Source organism: Protopterus annectens, chromosome 8.part0 (genome assembly GCF_019279795.1).
Source record: "Protopterus annectens isolate FY-2018-M chromosome 8.part0, PAN1.0, whole genome shotgun sequence".
NCBI classification, from domain to species: domain Eukaryota; kingdom Metazoa; phylum Chordata; order Ceratodontiformes; family Protopteridae; genus Protopterus; species Protopterus annectens.
Genome location: NC_056741.1, coordinates 1362187433 through 1362205442, shown reverse-complemented (window position 1 = coordinate 1362205442; position 18010 = coordinate 1362187433). Strand labels below are relative to the sequence as shown.

The 18010-nt window shown below is 41.9% G+C and overlaps 1 protein-coding gene across 1 annotated transcript in view; it reads left to right on the top strand.

Annotated features, from left to right (window-relative positions):
• SLC37A4 (solute carrier family 37 member 4) overlaps positions 1-16367 on the top strand; it is a 345044-nt gene extending 328677 nt beyond the window's left edge. Inside the window, exon 11 of the mRNA XM_044079443.1 lies at positions 14930-16367. Within this exon, the coding sequence (XP_043935378.1) occupies positions 14930-15096 (167 nt within the window). The 3' untranslated portion in view covers positions 15097-16367. The remainder of the gene's footprint in view (positions 1-14929) is intronic.
• Positions 16368-18010: the final 1643 nt, after the last annotated feature.

The following is an 18010-nucleotide window of genomic DNA, read 5'->3' as shown; positions in this document are numbered from 1 at the left end:
TGACTCCTCCTCTGAGCAGGAATACTCTCTTCCTCCTTATGAGGATTCTGATGCTGAAGAATCTATCCCTTCAGCCTCTCCTCCTGAGGATTATTCTTTTGGGGAAACCTTGCATACCATGCGGGAGCACTTCCACTAGGAGAGCAAAGACTACTCAGAATCAAAGAAAAGGCTTAGAGATTTCCTTTTACTACCTCAGCAAGGGCCTCTTGCTATTCCCCCTGTGTTAGACATTGTGGATGATGTATTTTAAGAGTCTGGCCTTTCTCCTGACTCTTTATACCCTGCCCCTGCTAAACCAGACCGATACTACAGGGTTCCGGATTCACATAAATTTCTTTATAAAAAAAAACCCTGCTGCTGACCCAGAAACCATTTCTCAGGGTCCCAAAGGGGTCAAGGCTTCAACTGCAAAAAATCATATTCCCTCTGATAGGGATTCAAGGGCACGAGACAGATGGGGCAAAAAGATTTACACTTCTGCTACTTTGGCTGTGAGGGATTAAACTGTCAATTTCATATGCTTAAATATCAGCAATACTTAATGTCACTACTTAAACAGAAAATGTTGACTAATTCTGATTGTGCTGAAAATAAGGAAATGCAGGATTTATTGCATGCAACTGAACAAGTGGGAAAGCATACATTGCAATGTGGCTTTGATTCTCTGGAGGCCTCTTGCAGGGCCACAGTTACGAGTTCTGTCATTAGGAGGCATGCTTGGTTAAAGGAACAGAATCTGCCTTATCATGTTAAAGCAAAATTATTAGATGCTCCATTACAGCATGATACTTTATTTGGTGTTAAAGCAGAGGAGGTGTTGAAGAAAATGTAGGAAAAGCGAAATCTATGCAAACAGTAAAGGATTTCTTACAAGTACAGCCACCCAGATTTAGCAGGAACTGGCCTACAAAGAATTGGTCCTTTCCAGTGTCAGACAGGCCACAAAGAGGCAGGTACAGAAGTCCCAGAGGCAGACCCCAGCCCCAGGGCTCATACAGGCCTAAACAGTGGGGCGCTTCAACCTCCAAAAGTGGAGAAGACAAATCACAGCCATACAGGAAACAGTCCCAATGACTTTCCTCTGCTAGCACCAAGCACTTATTCTTTGGCAACCCCCTTGGGGGGAAAACTAGCACTTTTTTCACAGAATTGGCACAGGATCAACCAGGACAAATAGGTCTTGAATATAGTGTCCCAGGGCTTCAGGTTCCACTTTCACACCCTGCCAAGGGCAAAAGGTATGCCAGACCTGCCACACAATCAATGGGCAGACGCGCAAAAACAAGTTTCATCCCTCATGGACATGAGGGCCATTCAGCAAGTACCACAGCAAGAGCATGGACAAGGATTTTAACTCAAGACTTTTCTTGGTACCCAGAAAGGACAAAGCCTGGAGACCAATACTGAACCTGTCTATTCTAAATACTTTTCTGGACGTTCCAAAATTCAAAATGTTGACTCTGCAGCAGCTTCTGCCCATGTTGGGCAAGAAGGCTTGGCTTGTAACTTTGGACCTAAAAGAGGCATACCTGCATGTCCCAATCAGACAGTCTTGCAGAAGATACCTCAGATTCATAGCTGGCTCAATGCACTACCAATTCTCTGCACTGCCCTTTGGCTTATCTACTGCGCCCAGGGTCTTCACAAAATGCATGGCACCAGTAATTGCATTTTTCAGACAAAGAGGAATTCCAATATATCCTTATTTGGACGACTGCCTTATTCAAGCAGAGACCAAGGACATTTTACTAAAACATCTAGCGTTTGTAAAAAGATTATTAATTTGCCTAGGGTACACAGTAAACGAAAAGAAATCAAAACTAGTACCCTCTCAAGAGATAATATTCCTGGGTGCAAGCTTAAATACAATTGCCCAGATGGCTTATCTCACGCCAGACAAACAAAGGCAACTGACTTCTTACTTCAAAATGTTGGCAACAAAGACCCAGTTATCTGCAAGAAAAATTCTGCAGGCTTTGGGCTTCATGGCATCCTGCATTCTACTAATTCCATATGTCAGACTGCATATGAGGAAACTACAATGGTATCTAAAAAGTGTTTGGACTCAACATTGCCACAGCCTGGAAACATTAATTACCCTCCTTCCTTGCCTGCAACAGGAGTTTCGATGGTGGGCACAGGCCTGTCACCACAACAAGGGACAGCCATTCAACCAACCCACAGCCAGGCAGTCAATAACAGATACATCAGATTATGCCTGGGGAGCCCACATGGCAGGAAGATGTATTCAGGGCACATGGCCCACAAGCCAAAAGGCATCTTCATATCAATCAAAAAGAGATGCTAGCTGTTCAGAATGCCCTGACAGCTTTCAAGGATCTACTTCATCCAGGACAACTACTGATAAGGACAGACAATAATACAGTCATGTGGTACATAAACAAGCAGGGAGGCACACATTCCTACCCCCTCTGCAGACAAGCCATGACTTTGTGGGACACAGCATTGACTTATCAAGTACACCTGCAAGCACAATTCCTGCCAGGAAAGATAAATACTCTGGCAGACTAACTAAGCAGAAACCTCACAGATCCCCATGAGTGGAAACTGGATCCACAAGTCTTCAGCATGATAACAAAGGAATGGGGATGCCCAGACATAGATCTATTTGCCTGCCCCACAACTGACAACTACAGAGGTTCTGCACAAGGACTTATCACAAGCAAGCATGGAAAGTGGATGCTTTATCATTCACCTGGGAAACCAACAGTTTATGCCTTTCCTCCTCTGCCTCTCCTCCCCAAGGTACTCCTAAAGGTCAGACAAGAGAAGCCAAAAGTTATTCTGATTGCCCCATACTGGCCCCACCAGCACTGGTACCCAATCCTAAAGAGCTTGTCTCAAGGCCCAGCCTGGACAATTACCTCTAATTCCTCACTTACTGACCCAACAAAACAATCGGATCCTGCACAGCCAACTCAGGACCCCAAATCTGGCAGCATGGCGGATAATGTAGCCATTCAGAACATACCTCTCTCCAAAGCAGTGATGGATGTTATTTTAGAGGCCAGGAGGCCCAGTACCAGAAAATCTTATGCAGAAAAATGGAAGAGATTCTGCGTTTGGAACCAGTCATAAGGAATTAACATGGTTATACCAAATATTCGTCAGATTTTGCAATACCTAACTGAGATGCTGGACAAAGGCCTATCCTTTTCATCAATTAAAATCCATGCCTCTGCCATTTCAGCTCATTACAATACAGAACCACCTCTTTTTTTCTCATCCATTGCTAAGGCAGTACCTCAGAGGGGCCAAAAACTTAAGACCCCCAAGGAGAGCACCAATACCTGCATGGGACCTCAACTATATCTTGGAAAAATTTACACTGCCGCCATTTGAGCCAGCCAATACAGCTGAGATAAAGTTTTTATCATGGAAAACAGCTCTGCTCCTAGCAATAACCTCTGCAAGATGAGTCTCCGAGTTACAGGCACTCATGGCTGTGGAACCTTTTATCATTTTCCATCCAGACAGGGTTTCTCTGAGGACGAACCCGACAGTTATGCCTAAGGTAGTGTCCAGTGTGGCCCTTAACCAAACCATTCATTTGCCTACCTTTTATCCAAACCCACAGAATAAGGGTGAGAGACTCTTACATTCTTTGGACATTCACAGGCAGCTACGCTTCTACTTGGACAGAACTAAAGCTTTCAGAAAGACTGAGCAGCTCTTAGTGGCATATGCTGCAGGATCACAAGGAAAAGCTATCTGTAAGCAGAATATTTCAAAAATGGAGAGGTCACTGCATTCATTTCTGCTATGCACAACATGGCAAATCAGTGCCTAAGGGCATTAGGCCACATTCAACCAGAGCAGCAGCCACTTCAACAGCCTTCCTCAGAGGAGTACCAACCAAAGACATTTTAGAGGCTGCAACTTGGAGTTCAGTGCACACTTTTACCAAGCATTACCACTTGCCTCTCTACTCTAAATCCAGAGCAGGCTTTGCCACTGCAGTTCTGCAGGGCCTCATTGCCATTTCTAACTCTATTTAGACCCAGCCACCCAACCTCAGCTTTGGGATTCAACCCAAGTGTAATGACTGCAACAGTGAAACATGATGAACATAGTACAGTTGTGTACCTACCATAAATGTAGATGTTCGAGTGTATTCACTGTTGCAGTCCAGGTTACCCACCCACCATCCCCCTTTCTTTGCTGGGACTTATCTGTACTTCTCTATTCTATACAATCTATGTGGTGTATTTGCTTGTAGATGAAGGTATTGTTATATTTTAGTGCATGATTTTTTATTGGCATCATTTTCAGCCTACCCTTTTGGGGGCACCTGACATCTGGGGCAAGAAAAAACTGAAGAAAATGGCGTCTGCTGCATCTTTTATACCCCTGGTGCACTGACGTCAGGGAGGAGGTGACAGCAACCGACGCCAGACCAAGACTTTGGAATTCAGGCCAACTGCGAGTAGCCTGCCAGCAGGATAACCCAAGTGTAATGACTGCAACAGTGAATACACTCGAACATCTACATTTATGGTAGGTGCACAACTGTACTTTCTCTGCCATATACATTCTATTATACAACATTAAAATAATCACATGACACAACCTAACCTATCATATAAATATATTAATTAATAAACATTGAAGTTTAAAGATACATATCATTAATTCATTATAATTCAATAAAAAGAAAGATAACTAAGTAACAAAAACAATCATTCCATTTTATCAAAGTTTCATATATTGTTGTTTATATTTCAAAATTAGCTTGATAGAAACTTGTTTGTTAATTCCAGATGGACAGTCCGCTTGAAGTCGAATAATCCACTCATATTCCTTCTTTTCCAATTTGGTGTTAATGTCCCCTCTTCTTAAACTTGGTTTAAAACATCTATGACCCTAAATACAAAACTATGTGCCAGTCCCTCTTCATCTACATGTTTAGCTTATGCATTTGTTAGTATTTATTTATTTTATTTATTTATTTATTTAACATTTGTTTATTTAACATTTGTTGACCGGGAATGTCCGACTAGGTTCCACAGAGCCTGTTTTCAGCGGAGGCCCGGGGAGAAATGCTCCAGATGCATGTCTTTGGAATGTGGGAGGAAACCGGAGTACCCGGAGGAAACCCACGCGAACACAGGGAGAACATGCAAACTCCACACAGAAGGCACCCCAGCCGAGAATCGAACCAGAGAACCTCTTGCTGTGAGGTGACAATGTTAACCACTGTACCACTGTGCCGCCTATACCCCTTCTAATGTCCGATTTATGTTCTATAATTCGATTTTTAAGTTTTCGAGTAGATTTTCCTACATAAAATGCCATACATAATGTGCATGTAGCCAAATAGATTGTCAAAGTTGTATTACATGTTGCCCAACATCTAAAATAATTTTTTTTCTTATTAATGGGATGAATGTAGGTGTTAGAAGAACTTATGTCAGGGCAGCATGAACAATTAAAACAAGAAAATGTACCTTTCTGTTTGGAGTAACTGTTAATTTTTTGTTTAATGAGAAATCTTTATAACACAAACATTAAGATTACCATAATTTTTATATGGAATCGCCTAAGACTAATATGTTGGTCTAATCTATGCACCCGAGTTTGGGATGCATCAAAACAACCCTAAAGTTCTTCACCAAAACCTTGTTTAAGGAAGAAAATTGCAACGTGTGTGTGTCTGTGAAACCTATTACCAACGAAATGTAGTTTTCCAGTGTTAAGGGTAGTAAATACTTAACTTAAGGAAGAAGTAACCAAAAAAAAAGGAAAACTACCTGTACAGGAACAATACACACACACTACTGAAGAATGGTGCTCTAACTTCTCTGCTTCCTTGTTATACATATTTAATGGCTGTTTTGTACATGTATATGCTGTTAGTATGTGTGCGTTTAGTAAGGAATTCTACTTTGCTACATTCAGAAATACAGCTCTCATATTTTAATATGTTTATTTTTTAAGGAAATTGGATACAGGATTTGTTTATTAAAGGCAAAACAAACAGACTGTAGTTAATTCAGCCCAGTGATTTTTATGCCAGAGTTTAAGCGATTTGTTTATTTGCAGGAGCATTCTGAAAGAACTGTCCAGTTACTTGACTTGCTCAGATTTATACTCTAGTATACCCAGGTTATCAAATGGAAAAAAAAGTACTCTATGCAAACAATGCCTGGAGGAATCAAACTCTGCACTGTAAGACAAAGCTAACATGGGAGCTCATATCATTTGTCCTCTCTTCTACACTACCAGAGTGAATAGTCTGTTTCCTTTCATTACTCATGGCGGAATGCGTTAAATAGAAATCAGTCCGTTTCTAGTAAAGAACACATAAACCTTATAAATAAATACTAATCCATTTCCATATTAGAAGGGATTTTTTTGTAGACATCTGTGTACTTTACATATTTCAAACTGACTGCAGATCAGTCAGACATACTTCAGAAAGAACAATGAGAAAATATACAGAAAATTTGTAATATTTGAGAGAGAATAACCTCTGCTATTAAGACAGAGTGAAATATTTTCTGCTTCTGACATTTACAGAACAGATACCCAGCCAATCTCCACAAATGGATGACTGGAATATCATTAACAGTCTCATCTAAGCTGATATCAGGACCTGTTTGGCAAGTAAACAAGACAACAGATTTTTTATAAAAACATTTCACTTTTGACAGAAAAAAGTACTGACATTAAAACAACCAGTTCACAAATCAAATGAGTTTGTTTTCTGCATTTAGGTTCATAGGTTGGTACTAGGCTATCGGCCCTAGGGCCTACACAAGCCTAGCCATAACAATTCCCTGGCTATTTCTTCCCACACTATTTAATTCCCTGGACCCCTGTCTAGCAGGGCGACTGACGTGATCCCTGGGGTGAATTTCCTTTCTCCCATCCAATCATCAAGGTTCCTTTTGAAGAGGGCCAAAGAGGTGCTCTGCTTGACATGTATGGGCAGTCTATTCCAGAGTCTGGGGAGTCTCTGGGTCAGGAACCTATCCCTCCAGCATGTTTTGTTTATTGTGATGACAAAGTTTAGATCCCTGGAGCATGTGGCTCTGAGGGATTGGGATTTCTTTAAGTGTAGCATGTCCAACAGCTCTGGGTTTGATATGGCCTTATATGTTAAGCAGAGATTGCCTCAGAGTAGACTGTATGCGATAGAGTATAGCTGGAGTTTTTTAAGGCGGTCAGCACAGGGCATCTGCTTTAGGCCTGTGATTCTTTTAGTGAGGTATTTCTGCGGCCTTTCCAGTTGTTGCAGATGTCTTGAGAGGTACATACTAAATGGGGCGTTGTATTCTATAATGGGTCTAATGAGGGATGAGTACAGTGGGACAATGAATCCCTTTTTCTGGATTGAAGTCCCTTAGTGATGAGGTGTGCCACATAGTAGGATTTCCTGACTGTTGTGGCGATGTGGTTATTGAAGGTGAGACCACTGTCCAGCTGTGTTCCTAAGTCTCTTATCACACTTGTTTAGTGTACTGCCACCTATGTGGTAATTCACGGGTACATGTTTTTTTTCCCAAAGGGGATAACTATACATTTCTTGGCATTGAGCTTGAGGTCATGGCTCTGGCACCAAGCATCTGTTTCTGTAAGGCTCTTTTGTAGAGTATCCACATCATTTGGGGATTCAATAATGGCTCCCAGTTTGCAGTCATCTGAGAACTTTGTTAGCCAGAGTCCCTTAGTGTTGGCTTGTACTTCAGAGAAGTAGATGCCAAACAAGAAAGGTCCCAGGACTGAACTCTGAGGTACTCCACTTGTCTGGGGCTGGATTTGGAGTCAGCTACTTTTACAGTCTAGGTTCTGTCAGTAAGCCAGTTGGCAACCCATCGTGTGATGTAGGGATTAATGCCCAGCTTAGTAAGTTTATCTATGATTCCAGAGTGGGGGGTGGTGTCAAAGGCCTTGGCGAGGTCCAGATAGGCTGTGTGGACTGCCTTACCCTCGTCCATGGCTCTGGAGACTGATTTGAAGAAGTCAATCAGGTTTAGGAGATAAGAATCGGCCCTTCACGAACCCAAACTGGGTGGGGTCCAGTGTTTTAAGGTTGCCAATGTCTTTGTTTATAAGTTCCATGAAAATACGTTCCATGGCCTTGCAGATCAGGCTCGTCAGACTGATAGGGGGGTCGTTCCTGGGATCCAAGGTGGATCCCTCCTTTGTGGAGTGGGATAATTGTAGCTGTGTGCCACTCAGTGGGCACGAAGCCTGAGGTGAGGGTATGATTAAACATGGCACTTAGGTGAGGTGCCAGTTCATTTTGTAGTTCATGTAGGACACAGCCCGGGATGTCATCTGGTCCCATGGATGCTGTATTCTAAGCTTTGGAGAGTGCGTTTTTTACCTGTGTGGCCATTATTACTGGAATTTGGCAATCTTCTGGTACTGAAATGGGCAATTTAAGGGGTGAGAGAGGGGTGAAGTTGGCACTGAATCGATCTGCCAGGATATTGGCAATATCCTTGGGATCAGTATATTCAATGCCATTCTGTTGTAGCTCAGAGCAGATCTGAGCATTGCCATTTAGATTCTTGACAGTTATAGAATGCCTTGTGGTTGTCTTTGGAATCTTTGGCAATTTTATTTTTGTAACTAGCTTTGGAGGATTTTATGGGGGATCTCGGCTTCTTACTGAGGCTGGTAAGGGAGTTTTTTTGCATCCTGGGATTTTCCTGTTTTGTGCAACAGTTTCTTCCTTTTGTTGTAAAGTTTGTTTATGGCAAGGGACCACCAGATTGGCTTCCTTTTTTTTGGAGGAGAGCATCTTGGTTCTATTTGGGATGGCACGATCATGCATGAGTGGATGTGCTCGTACAGTGCCTTGGTGTAGGACTCAGCAGTTGAACTTTCAGTTCCCGTCTGCATGGGTGTCATGAAGTTTGTTGGCTTTGGAGAAGTTTTTTTATGGAGGTTTCCTTACTGGTGGGTGGGGGTGGGATGTGGATGTTAAGGGTGATTAGCTTATGGTCTGACCTGACCAACGAGGGGGTGACCATAGGTGTGGAGCATCGATTTCCCATGTTGGTAATGACCAGGTCTAGGATATTGGATCTCCTGGTGGGACTGGATTAGTTGATCCAGGGCACTGGAATTTATGAATTCCAAGAACCATTGGGCAAAGTTGTTAGTACACGAGTAGTTTTCCCAGTTAATGGCAGGGTAGTTGAAATCACCCAGTATTAGGGTGTTTGGTTGTATATTAATATTTTTCAGTATGTTTAGAAAGGTGTAGTGAGAATCTTGGAGCATGGTGGGGGATCTGTAGCAAGCTGCAATTTGGATTGCAGTCTTCCCTAGTGTTAGTTGCACCTGGAGAATTTCAGACACATTGTGTTGGGCAACTAACCTGGTGGTGTAAATATCCTTGGTGAATATGGACACTCCTCCACCTTTAGTGTTTCGATCCTGGTTTGGTGGCTGAAAAGTGTGGTAAGAGTTGTAGCCTAGTATTGCAGGGGTGCTCTCTGGAGCCTTGAACCAGGTCTCAGTTACTGCACAGATATCGATGTTGTCTATTTTTAGGAGTGCCTCGAGTGAGTGCATTTTGAGGTTTAGACTTCTAGCATTGAGTAGCATTACTTTCAGATTGTGCATGCTTGTACCTGTTGCGGTGGTGGTTTTGTCATTTGAACTTTGTCTAAAAAAGGCACTAATAGGGGTGGCATTTTGACAGAAAAACACAAAGGACTTCCCTGTTTTAACTGCAATTAAAATTTTCCATTATGACTCAAGAAGTTACATCTGGACAAGGATATAACTGGCAAAACCTTTGCTCAGACAAAAAACACAAAACGCACATCCCTGAGCTTACATATCCCAGTTCCACAGTCGCATAAACACAAAAATGAGAGAAATGTCATAAAAGAAACAGCATACGTAAAAAAAACACAAAAGGCTATTTTTGTAAAGCTGCTTACTTACCTAACTGAACATAAATAAAATAAAATCCTCGATCGGATCAAACTCACAGTGACGGTCCAGAGAAGGAGAAAGACTGGAAACCACAGACCTCCCGGGAACAATTCCAAACCCCACAGGCACGAAGAATAGAAACGATGAACCACCACCACGGCAAGGCAAGCTGGAGCTCTAAAATTCCCCCTCCGCTCTGTGTCCCTCTCGATCAAAGATGAATTAGCTAGCTCTTCTCTCAGGCTGTGCAAAGTAAAACAGCACGATATTCCTTAATCTCTCAAGTAGCACGCCATGCTCACTCAACCCCCAGAGATTGGTAGCCTTCCACCATCCATCGATGCTGCTGATATGCAGACTGAAAGGACCTAATTGAACCCTCCATCCATACCAGGTCCGCTGCAGCCGCATAAGTTCCCAACTTCTACTTCCGCATAAACAGAAAAAATAATAATCGAAGGCGCATGCTGGCTGGCTGCATGCAAAACAGCTGCAGTAAAGCAATGCTCTGATTGGCTGAGACGTCTTCAGCCAGAACAGAGCGTGCTTTACTGCAGATCTCGGGTGTACTTGCACCCAAACCGGGCACTCGGAAAGTAAGCTTATTTATGCTTAAAAACGAGTGCTCCCGGTTAATTCGGGATGATTGAGAGCTATGAGTCCCATGTCAAGAATTTAACAGGCAATCATCACACACACACCCCTGTACGCTGGCCATGAGTGGTGATGTCATCCATAAATTTAAAGTTGGGATGCTGTGTGTGTGTGTGTGTGTGTGTGTGTGTGTGTGTGTGTGTGTGTGTGTGTATATAATATATATATATATATATATATATATATATATATATATATATATATATATATATATATATATATATATGTGTAGGTTTCACTTTATAATCTTGAAATACTGAAATATCGAATTTCAGTATCTCGAGACCATAAAGCCGAATTTTCAAAATACAGATACCCCAAAAGCGTGAAATTCAAACTCACTAACATAAACACACCATACACCACACAGCGCATACACCATCCTTCCCAAACTACAAACAAACAAACAAAACACACACAAACGCGAAAACATAAATAAACAAACCTACCCTACAAATAAGCAGGGGGGCTGCTTATATATACTAACTGTGAGGTCGCACCAAACAGAAAAAGACAGTAAACTCACAACTACACACACTACAATTCCCTCGCACACACACATCACATATATACAAACATCACCACTTTCAACACTAAAACAATCATACTTTTAACTACCTACCCTAACCCTCACCTAAAACTTCAGAACACACTCACATGCACTCAAATACCTACCCAAAAACCCTTAAAAAAATATTCACTTACCTTAATCTCCAGCCAAATCCACACACCAAACCGTACATCAAGGCACACAGTACATGCCATGTCACTTACCGGAACACCATAAATGCGACTTCAACATTTCCGGATTCGCGGTTATGAAGTTTCGCTATTTTAAAAATTCGACTTTATGTTCTTGAGATACTGAAATTCGATATTTCAGTATGTCAAGATTATAAAGTAAAACTATATATATATATATATATATATATATATATATATATCAGAAGTTAAAAGGGCCACTTGGGAATTCATGGCACCCCATTATTTTCTCCTCAAAACCGGTAAACGCTGAGGAATTCAGAATGGTTCAGAAGTGTGAACACAGGTACAAGTTAATGGGACTGGCTACTTCCTTGCTTCTGAAAATACTTCACAGAGAGGGCTGTGGTCCTGTGGATTGGACTACTTGAATGGATGTTGAGGGAATCCACAGAGACATGCAGCAGTGTATTGCACAGGCTTATGTAAGGTGAGCAGGCCAGGTAGGGATGGATGATGGGAAGAATGTTAATTGCACATTATGCACATACTAAATAAGATTAATTGTTTGTCTGCCATTAAGCAAATGTAATGCAGTACCATGATTCTGAGCTGATGATCCCAGATAGCGGACTATTCCAAAAACAAAGGGGAGATTATAGACAGAGGGAGTTTGGGAGGTAGAATGTTTAAGAGAAAAGATGATGGATGGTGAGGAACGAGAGAGAGAGAGATGAATAGGCTCACTATATATGCTGTATGGATGCGTTTAGAGTGTAGCACACAGGTACAAGCAAGTCTGAAAAATGCTGTGCAGTCAAAACATTAACTTTATTATTATTTTGGCTTGGCTTAGACTACATACAGAAAGATAGCAATCAATGAATATGTGCATTTTATTGCAAATGTGTAGTAAATAAATACTAAACCAAATATTGACTATTTTATTGCATTTCCTCATATGTGTTATTGAACAGCATATGTTCTATATAGAGAGATATAAAGTGCTTTTTTGGGTATCTTGGAGAGGCTTGAGGATTTTTCTTTGCTGTGGGAGACAGAGGCTGAGAATTTGATTTTGGGGATTTTTAAAGGAACAATATTCAGGAGGGAGACAGTTTCAGACATACAGCCCAGTTAGAATGGCATTCTTATGAAATTAGCTATGCAAATGTAGAGGGTATGTAAGAAGAGAAATCCAGTTCTAATGTAACTGGAGGATTTCTGGGACCAGGTTGGAATACCCAGGCCACCATAAATGCAAGGAAATGTACTTTTAGTGGGACCAGATTGGAATAGCCCAGCCACCGCAACTGTAAGGAAATGTCCTTTTTGTGGGAAGGAATTGGAATACCCCATCCGCCACAATTGCAAGGAAACATCCTATTAGTGGGATCAGATTGGAATACCCCAGCCACCACAACTTCAAGGAAACATCCTATTAGTGGGATGAGACTGGAATACCCTAGCCACTACAGATTCAAGAACATGTCCTTTTAGTAGGGTCAAATTGGAATACCCCTACACCTCAACTGCAAGGAGATGCCCTTTTAGTGGGACTAGATCGGAATACCCCAGCCACCACAACTGCAAGATGTCGTCCTTTTAGTGAGACTGGATTGTAATACCCCCATCCACCACAACTGCAAGGAAGCTTCCTTTTAGAAATGTAATAGCTTGATGCAGTCGATCCATTAACACATAGGAAGTGCTTAGAACCATGGTGTGCATTTTGGTAATATGGTAAGAGATCTGGCGATAGTCTCCCAGTGGAAGTAGTCCCTGGTCATTGTGTTCCACACTCAGTGTGGAGAGGGAAGCACTCACTTCATTTTCTGATTTTCTTGACAGAAACCAGGAAAGAGAGGGCCCATCATAGTCTGGATATGCATCATCAGTTCAAGTGCTAGCTAAGGGGGATTACAACTTTAGGTAAATGGACAGACTGCTCATGGACAAACTGCTCATGTCCTTTGCACCAGGGGTGGACAATCATGCACTTGCCAAGCAGACACTTTCCAGGTGGATTGTAAATTGTGTTGCCTTCTCCTGTCAGTATTAGTAACTACTATTATCAAAATATGGGCTACCAGAGGAGTGGGTGCCTCCAATGCTTGACTCAAGCATGTCTGTTTTTGAGACATTTGTACTTTTACCACTTGGTCCTCAGTTCACGCCTTTATTGGGTGTTTATTGTCTTTTTCCTGTTTTCGGCTACCTTTGAGAAGTCTGTTCTGCAGGACTCTGCCATCTGAGCTCTGTCCTGATGTAATCCTCTGACACCTTTCACCTTAGTGGTACTGGTACTGCTTGGTATTCAGCCAGCCTAGAACCCATCAAGGAGGGTCCTTTTAGTTGGCAATAACCAGTATAATCTTACCATGCCATTTGATTAACTAGAGGTAACCAGTATAATCTTACCATGCCATTTGATTAACTAGAAGTACCGGTACTCTTGGTATTCAGCCAGCCTAGAACCCATCAAGGAGGGTCCTTTTAGTTGGCTATAACCAGTATAATCTTACCATGCCATTTGATTAACTAGAGGTAACCAGTATAATCTTACCATGCCATTTGATTAACTAGAGGTACCGCTGTGATGTGTTAGGAATGCTGTTTCAGTATCCCTCTGCTGATGAGTGTCATTCCACCAGCAGCTGCTGTTAGTTAACTGTAAGGCAGGTAAGTATAGACTTTTACATCACTTGTCCATAGTTACTAGGAATGTAGTCCATTAAGCCACTGAGAAGCCTAGCCCATTTTGCCAATTGTCTCAGAACACTGTTTGCGTAATTGACTTGTTGAGTGTCACACATTAGGCAATTGGAGGGCGAGTGAGTAAAACCCTGGACTTGAAGAAGCAGCTCATGAACAGCTCATAGTTTAAATACTATGTGCTAACTGCCAGATGCTTACAAGTAATGTGATGTCAAATCTTTATCATTATTTCTTGATTTGCAGGTAGGCACTCATTAGTGGTGGTGGGAATGGGCAAACTGGAAGGTTCTAGGGACAATCTTGCTTATTTAATTGGTGAGTGGTCATGGTGTATATGTGATGATTGCATGGACATTCCTGAATATATGAGCTTGTTGGAAAAATGTTGGATTTAAATTGATGAACTAATACCCAGCTTAGGATGCATCAAGCATGAACCTCTAGTAGATCTGTTAAGAACTTATCTGTTTTTTTTTTTTTTTTTTTTTTTTGCCTACCATTAATTCAGGTCTCAGTATATATTGTGAAATTAGCTTTAACCTTCTAAAGATTGTGCCTTGAGAAAACAGCATCAGTTTTGGGAGTTGTATGTTGAACAGTGTAAAAGGAGTTTGTGAGATAGTGTAGTGTACAACAGGTACGGGACTCTTTGCGGGATATAATTTTTGATGTGAGTAATACTTTTTTCAGGGTCCCCTAGCAGGGATGAGGCTTGTTAGGGCACAGTGCACCAATCCCCTAGAATAAGTATTACATAATCAGCACACAAGTTAATTTATTTAGTGAAGGCAAACTGCAGTATTCTTTATATGTATGAAAAGGATATTTGCACTGTGGACTCTTGTGAGGTCTTCAGCAGGCTAATACATTGTTTGGGTAGTTTTGCTGTGTTATTTATAAGTTTTTCATTGTGCTACTTTCTTTTTTGCAGTTGGTGGCTTCCTGGCAGGCCTACCTTTTAGCACCATCGCCAAACACTACAGCTGGGACACGGCCTTCTGGGTGGCAGAAGTGATGTGTGGTCTTACAACGGTTATATTTTTCCTTCTCCGAAATATGCGGACCAAGATGGGACATGTACCTCTGAAGGAAGATTGACATGACAGAACAGATCAGCCAGTAGGGGGTATTCTGAATTGATCATTTGATGGCAAAGAGTTACAGACTGGCCCAGTCTTGATTTTGCTGCTGCAAGCCTGGGATCAACTAAACTTCTGTAATTTTATTAAGAAATAACAATAACACTATTAACTTCTAATCTTTTTTTAACCTTTACATTTTTCGGAAGTCATTTCTTTACACTTGATAACTAACAAAGTGTACCAGTCTGTCTCATCTACGCTCTCTATGCTTCTGCTCTTTTTTATCCATTCTGTAAAATGTGTGTAGTGTGAACACCTGCCTCTCCAGACTAACTATATGTTTTTTTTTTCTCTTTTACTGGAAAAAAACTCTCCTTTGCAGTTGTTGCTGAAGGTTTTATCAGATTATTTTAAATGTTTATGTTTTAGGTTTGTCCCACCTTGTTCCCTTATACATCCTCAGCTGAAAGGTTGAATCCGTTTCTTTTCTTAATGCAATATTGTGTGGTGTCAGAAGATGTTGGTTACTGCATAGTGCAGTACAGTAGAGACAGGTTTCTGGTCTTCTTAACAAGTATTTTGTGACATTTTAACAGAAGGGTACAACTTATATGAAGTAAACCTTAAACCCATATTGTGCATGATCATGAGAAGTGGTGTAAGTAGACTTCAGCTGTAACCAGCTGTACAGAGACAATTTGTGATCCTTAACATGGAAGCAAAAGCTACTGCAGATGTTACATCCTCAGTGATGTCATTTCTTCTCTGGAATGATAAACATCAAGAGAATTTCATTGGATGCTTCCAGGACACCTGATTGTCAAAACCCTGGGAGAGCCTTGTCCACTTTGATTGTAATTACAGACACCGTAATACTGGATTGTCATGTAACCAAGGGTTTCCCTTTCCTTCAGCTCTGCATCCTACTTTACCAAGTTTGCTAACTGTGTAAGGTACTGGAAGTTTATGTATGCCGCACCATGTTTGATCACTTTTATGAAAGAGATTTTTCATTTGCTTTTCAGGACAAGATGGTTGGCCAGCTTACCTGCGCTAGGAAACTTTCTTTACTGGTCAATTTTTCAGCTGTGACCACAGTTGATCATTAACTGGCAGCCCTTTTCATTTACGGTGTGGTCAGTTATCTAGTAGTGATCCAGTAAAAACTGCATGGGTCTTTTTTGGTTGCCTGAACTATGTGTCACCAGCCTGAGGATTTACTGCTAAGACAAGTGTAAAGTGATGTTCTTCGTGTTTCACTGTTGGAGTCATCACATTTGGGTTATCCCTGCCAGGATAGCCCTCGGCCGGCCCGAATACCAGAGGCTTAGTATTTCTGCGTCGGTTGCGGTCGCTTCAGGACTGATATCAGGTCGTCAGTAGTATAAAATAAGACTGCCGACGCCATCACATCAGTCTTTTTTACCAAGGAGCCCGAAGCAGAAGCAGTTTGCATGAGTGCTGGTCGCCTGCTACCTGAGTTTCATTATCCGAATTGAAGCTGAAGTCATCTAAAGCGAAGTACCCCATTAGGGATCCTTTTTTCTTGCTCTAACCGATGTCAGAAAAAGTTAATAATTGTCTCGCCTGTGGAAAGCAAATACCACACCGAGACTTTCATTCTTACTGCGTCACTTGCTTAGGCCCAGACCACGACGTCCCTCACTGTCACTTTTATGCTTTGTTCAACGCCAGAACTATACTTCGTTGGGCCCTTATTGTAGCTAAATATTTTTCGCTGTCAGTCCTCGAATTCCAATATGACTTCAGTAAGCCATCCGACAGCAGATCTTCCGAAAAAATGTAAGGATAAAGACAGAGACAGACTGCACAAGTCCAAACCTACCGATGATGCTTCCGTTAAGCTAGTCGTCAGTTCTCCGGTCCTCAATGAGGTGCTTTCGCAGCCCCTGATGCCCGCTTCTATGGATTCACAGGCCGCTACCGAGACCCTTTCGGAGTCCGGTATGCTGCAAAACTCTCCCTCAACTATGGAACCTGCGGTTGTCTCTCATCTTGGATGGGTCCGGAGGCGCTGAGCATGCATGGGCTTCCAAGGAAGTATTTCGCACTACTGATTCTTGACACAAAACGACGACTTCTTTCGCGTCTACCGTTCTTTCAAAAACTAACGAGTTTCTAAGGCCCTGGATACGAACCACGCCCAAGAAACAGATGACCCAATCTCAAGACACCTGTTTCCTTGTCTCAGTCTCAAATGCTTAAAATGGAGGAAGACCTTATAATACTGATCAGGGGAAGCCGAGCTACCCCTTCCAAAAGAAAAAGAGATCTGTCCCCAGTAGTTTTGTCTGAACAGGAGTCTGATGACTGCGATGCATCTGAATATGAAGAGATGGCAACCCCTCTCTGCTTATGAGGATTCTGATGCAGAGAAATCCATTCCTTCAGCCTCTCCACCAAATGATTTTTCTTTGGGGAAACCCTTCATACTTTAAGGGAGCATTTCCAATGGGAATGTCAGGATTACCCTCAGTCTAAAAAGAGACTGAGAATTCTTAGATCTTCCATAGCACAGACCTCTGGCCATTCCTCCTGTCCTGGATGTTGTGGATGATGTTTTTATGTAATCCAGTTCGACTCCTGACACACTCCCTCCTGCTCCCAGAAAACCAGACAGGTACTATAGAGTCCCTGACTCACACAAATTTCTTTTCAAACATCCTACTGCTGACCCTGAGGTTATTTCTCAAGGGCCTAAAGGAATTAAAGAAACTTCTAAGAATCCCACCCCGTCAGATAGGGATTCCCGAGCACTAGACAGATGGGGTAAAAAAGTATACACCTCAGCTACTCTTGCTGTCAGAGCACTAAATTGTCAGTTCCATATGCTAAAATTTCAGCAACATCCATGGAACTTCTCAAGCAAAAATTTTCATCCTTTCCTGCTTGTGCAAAAAATAGAGTTA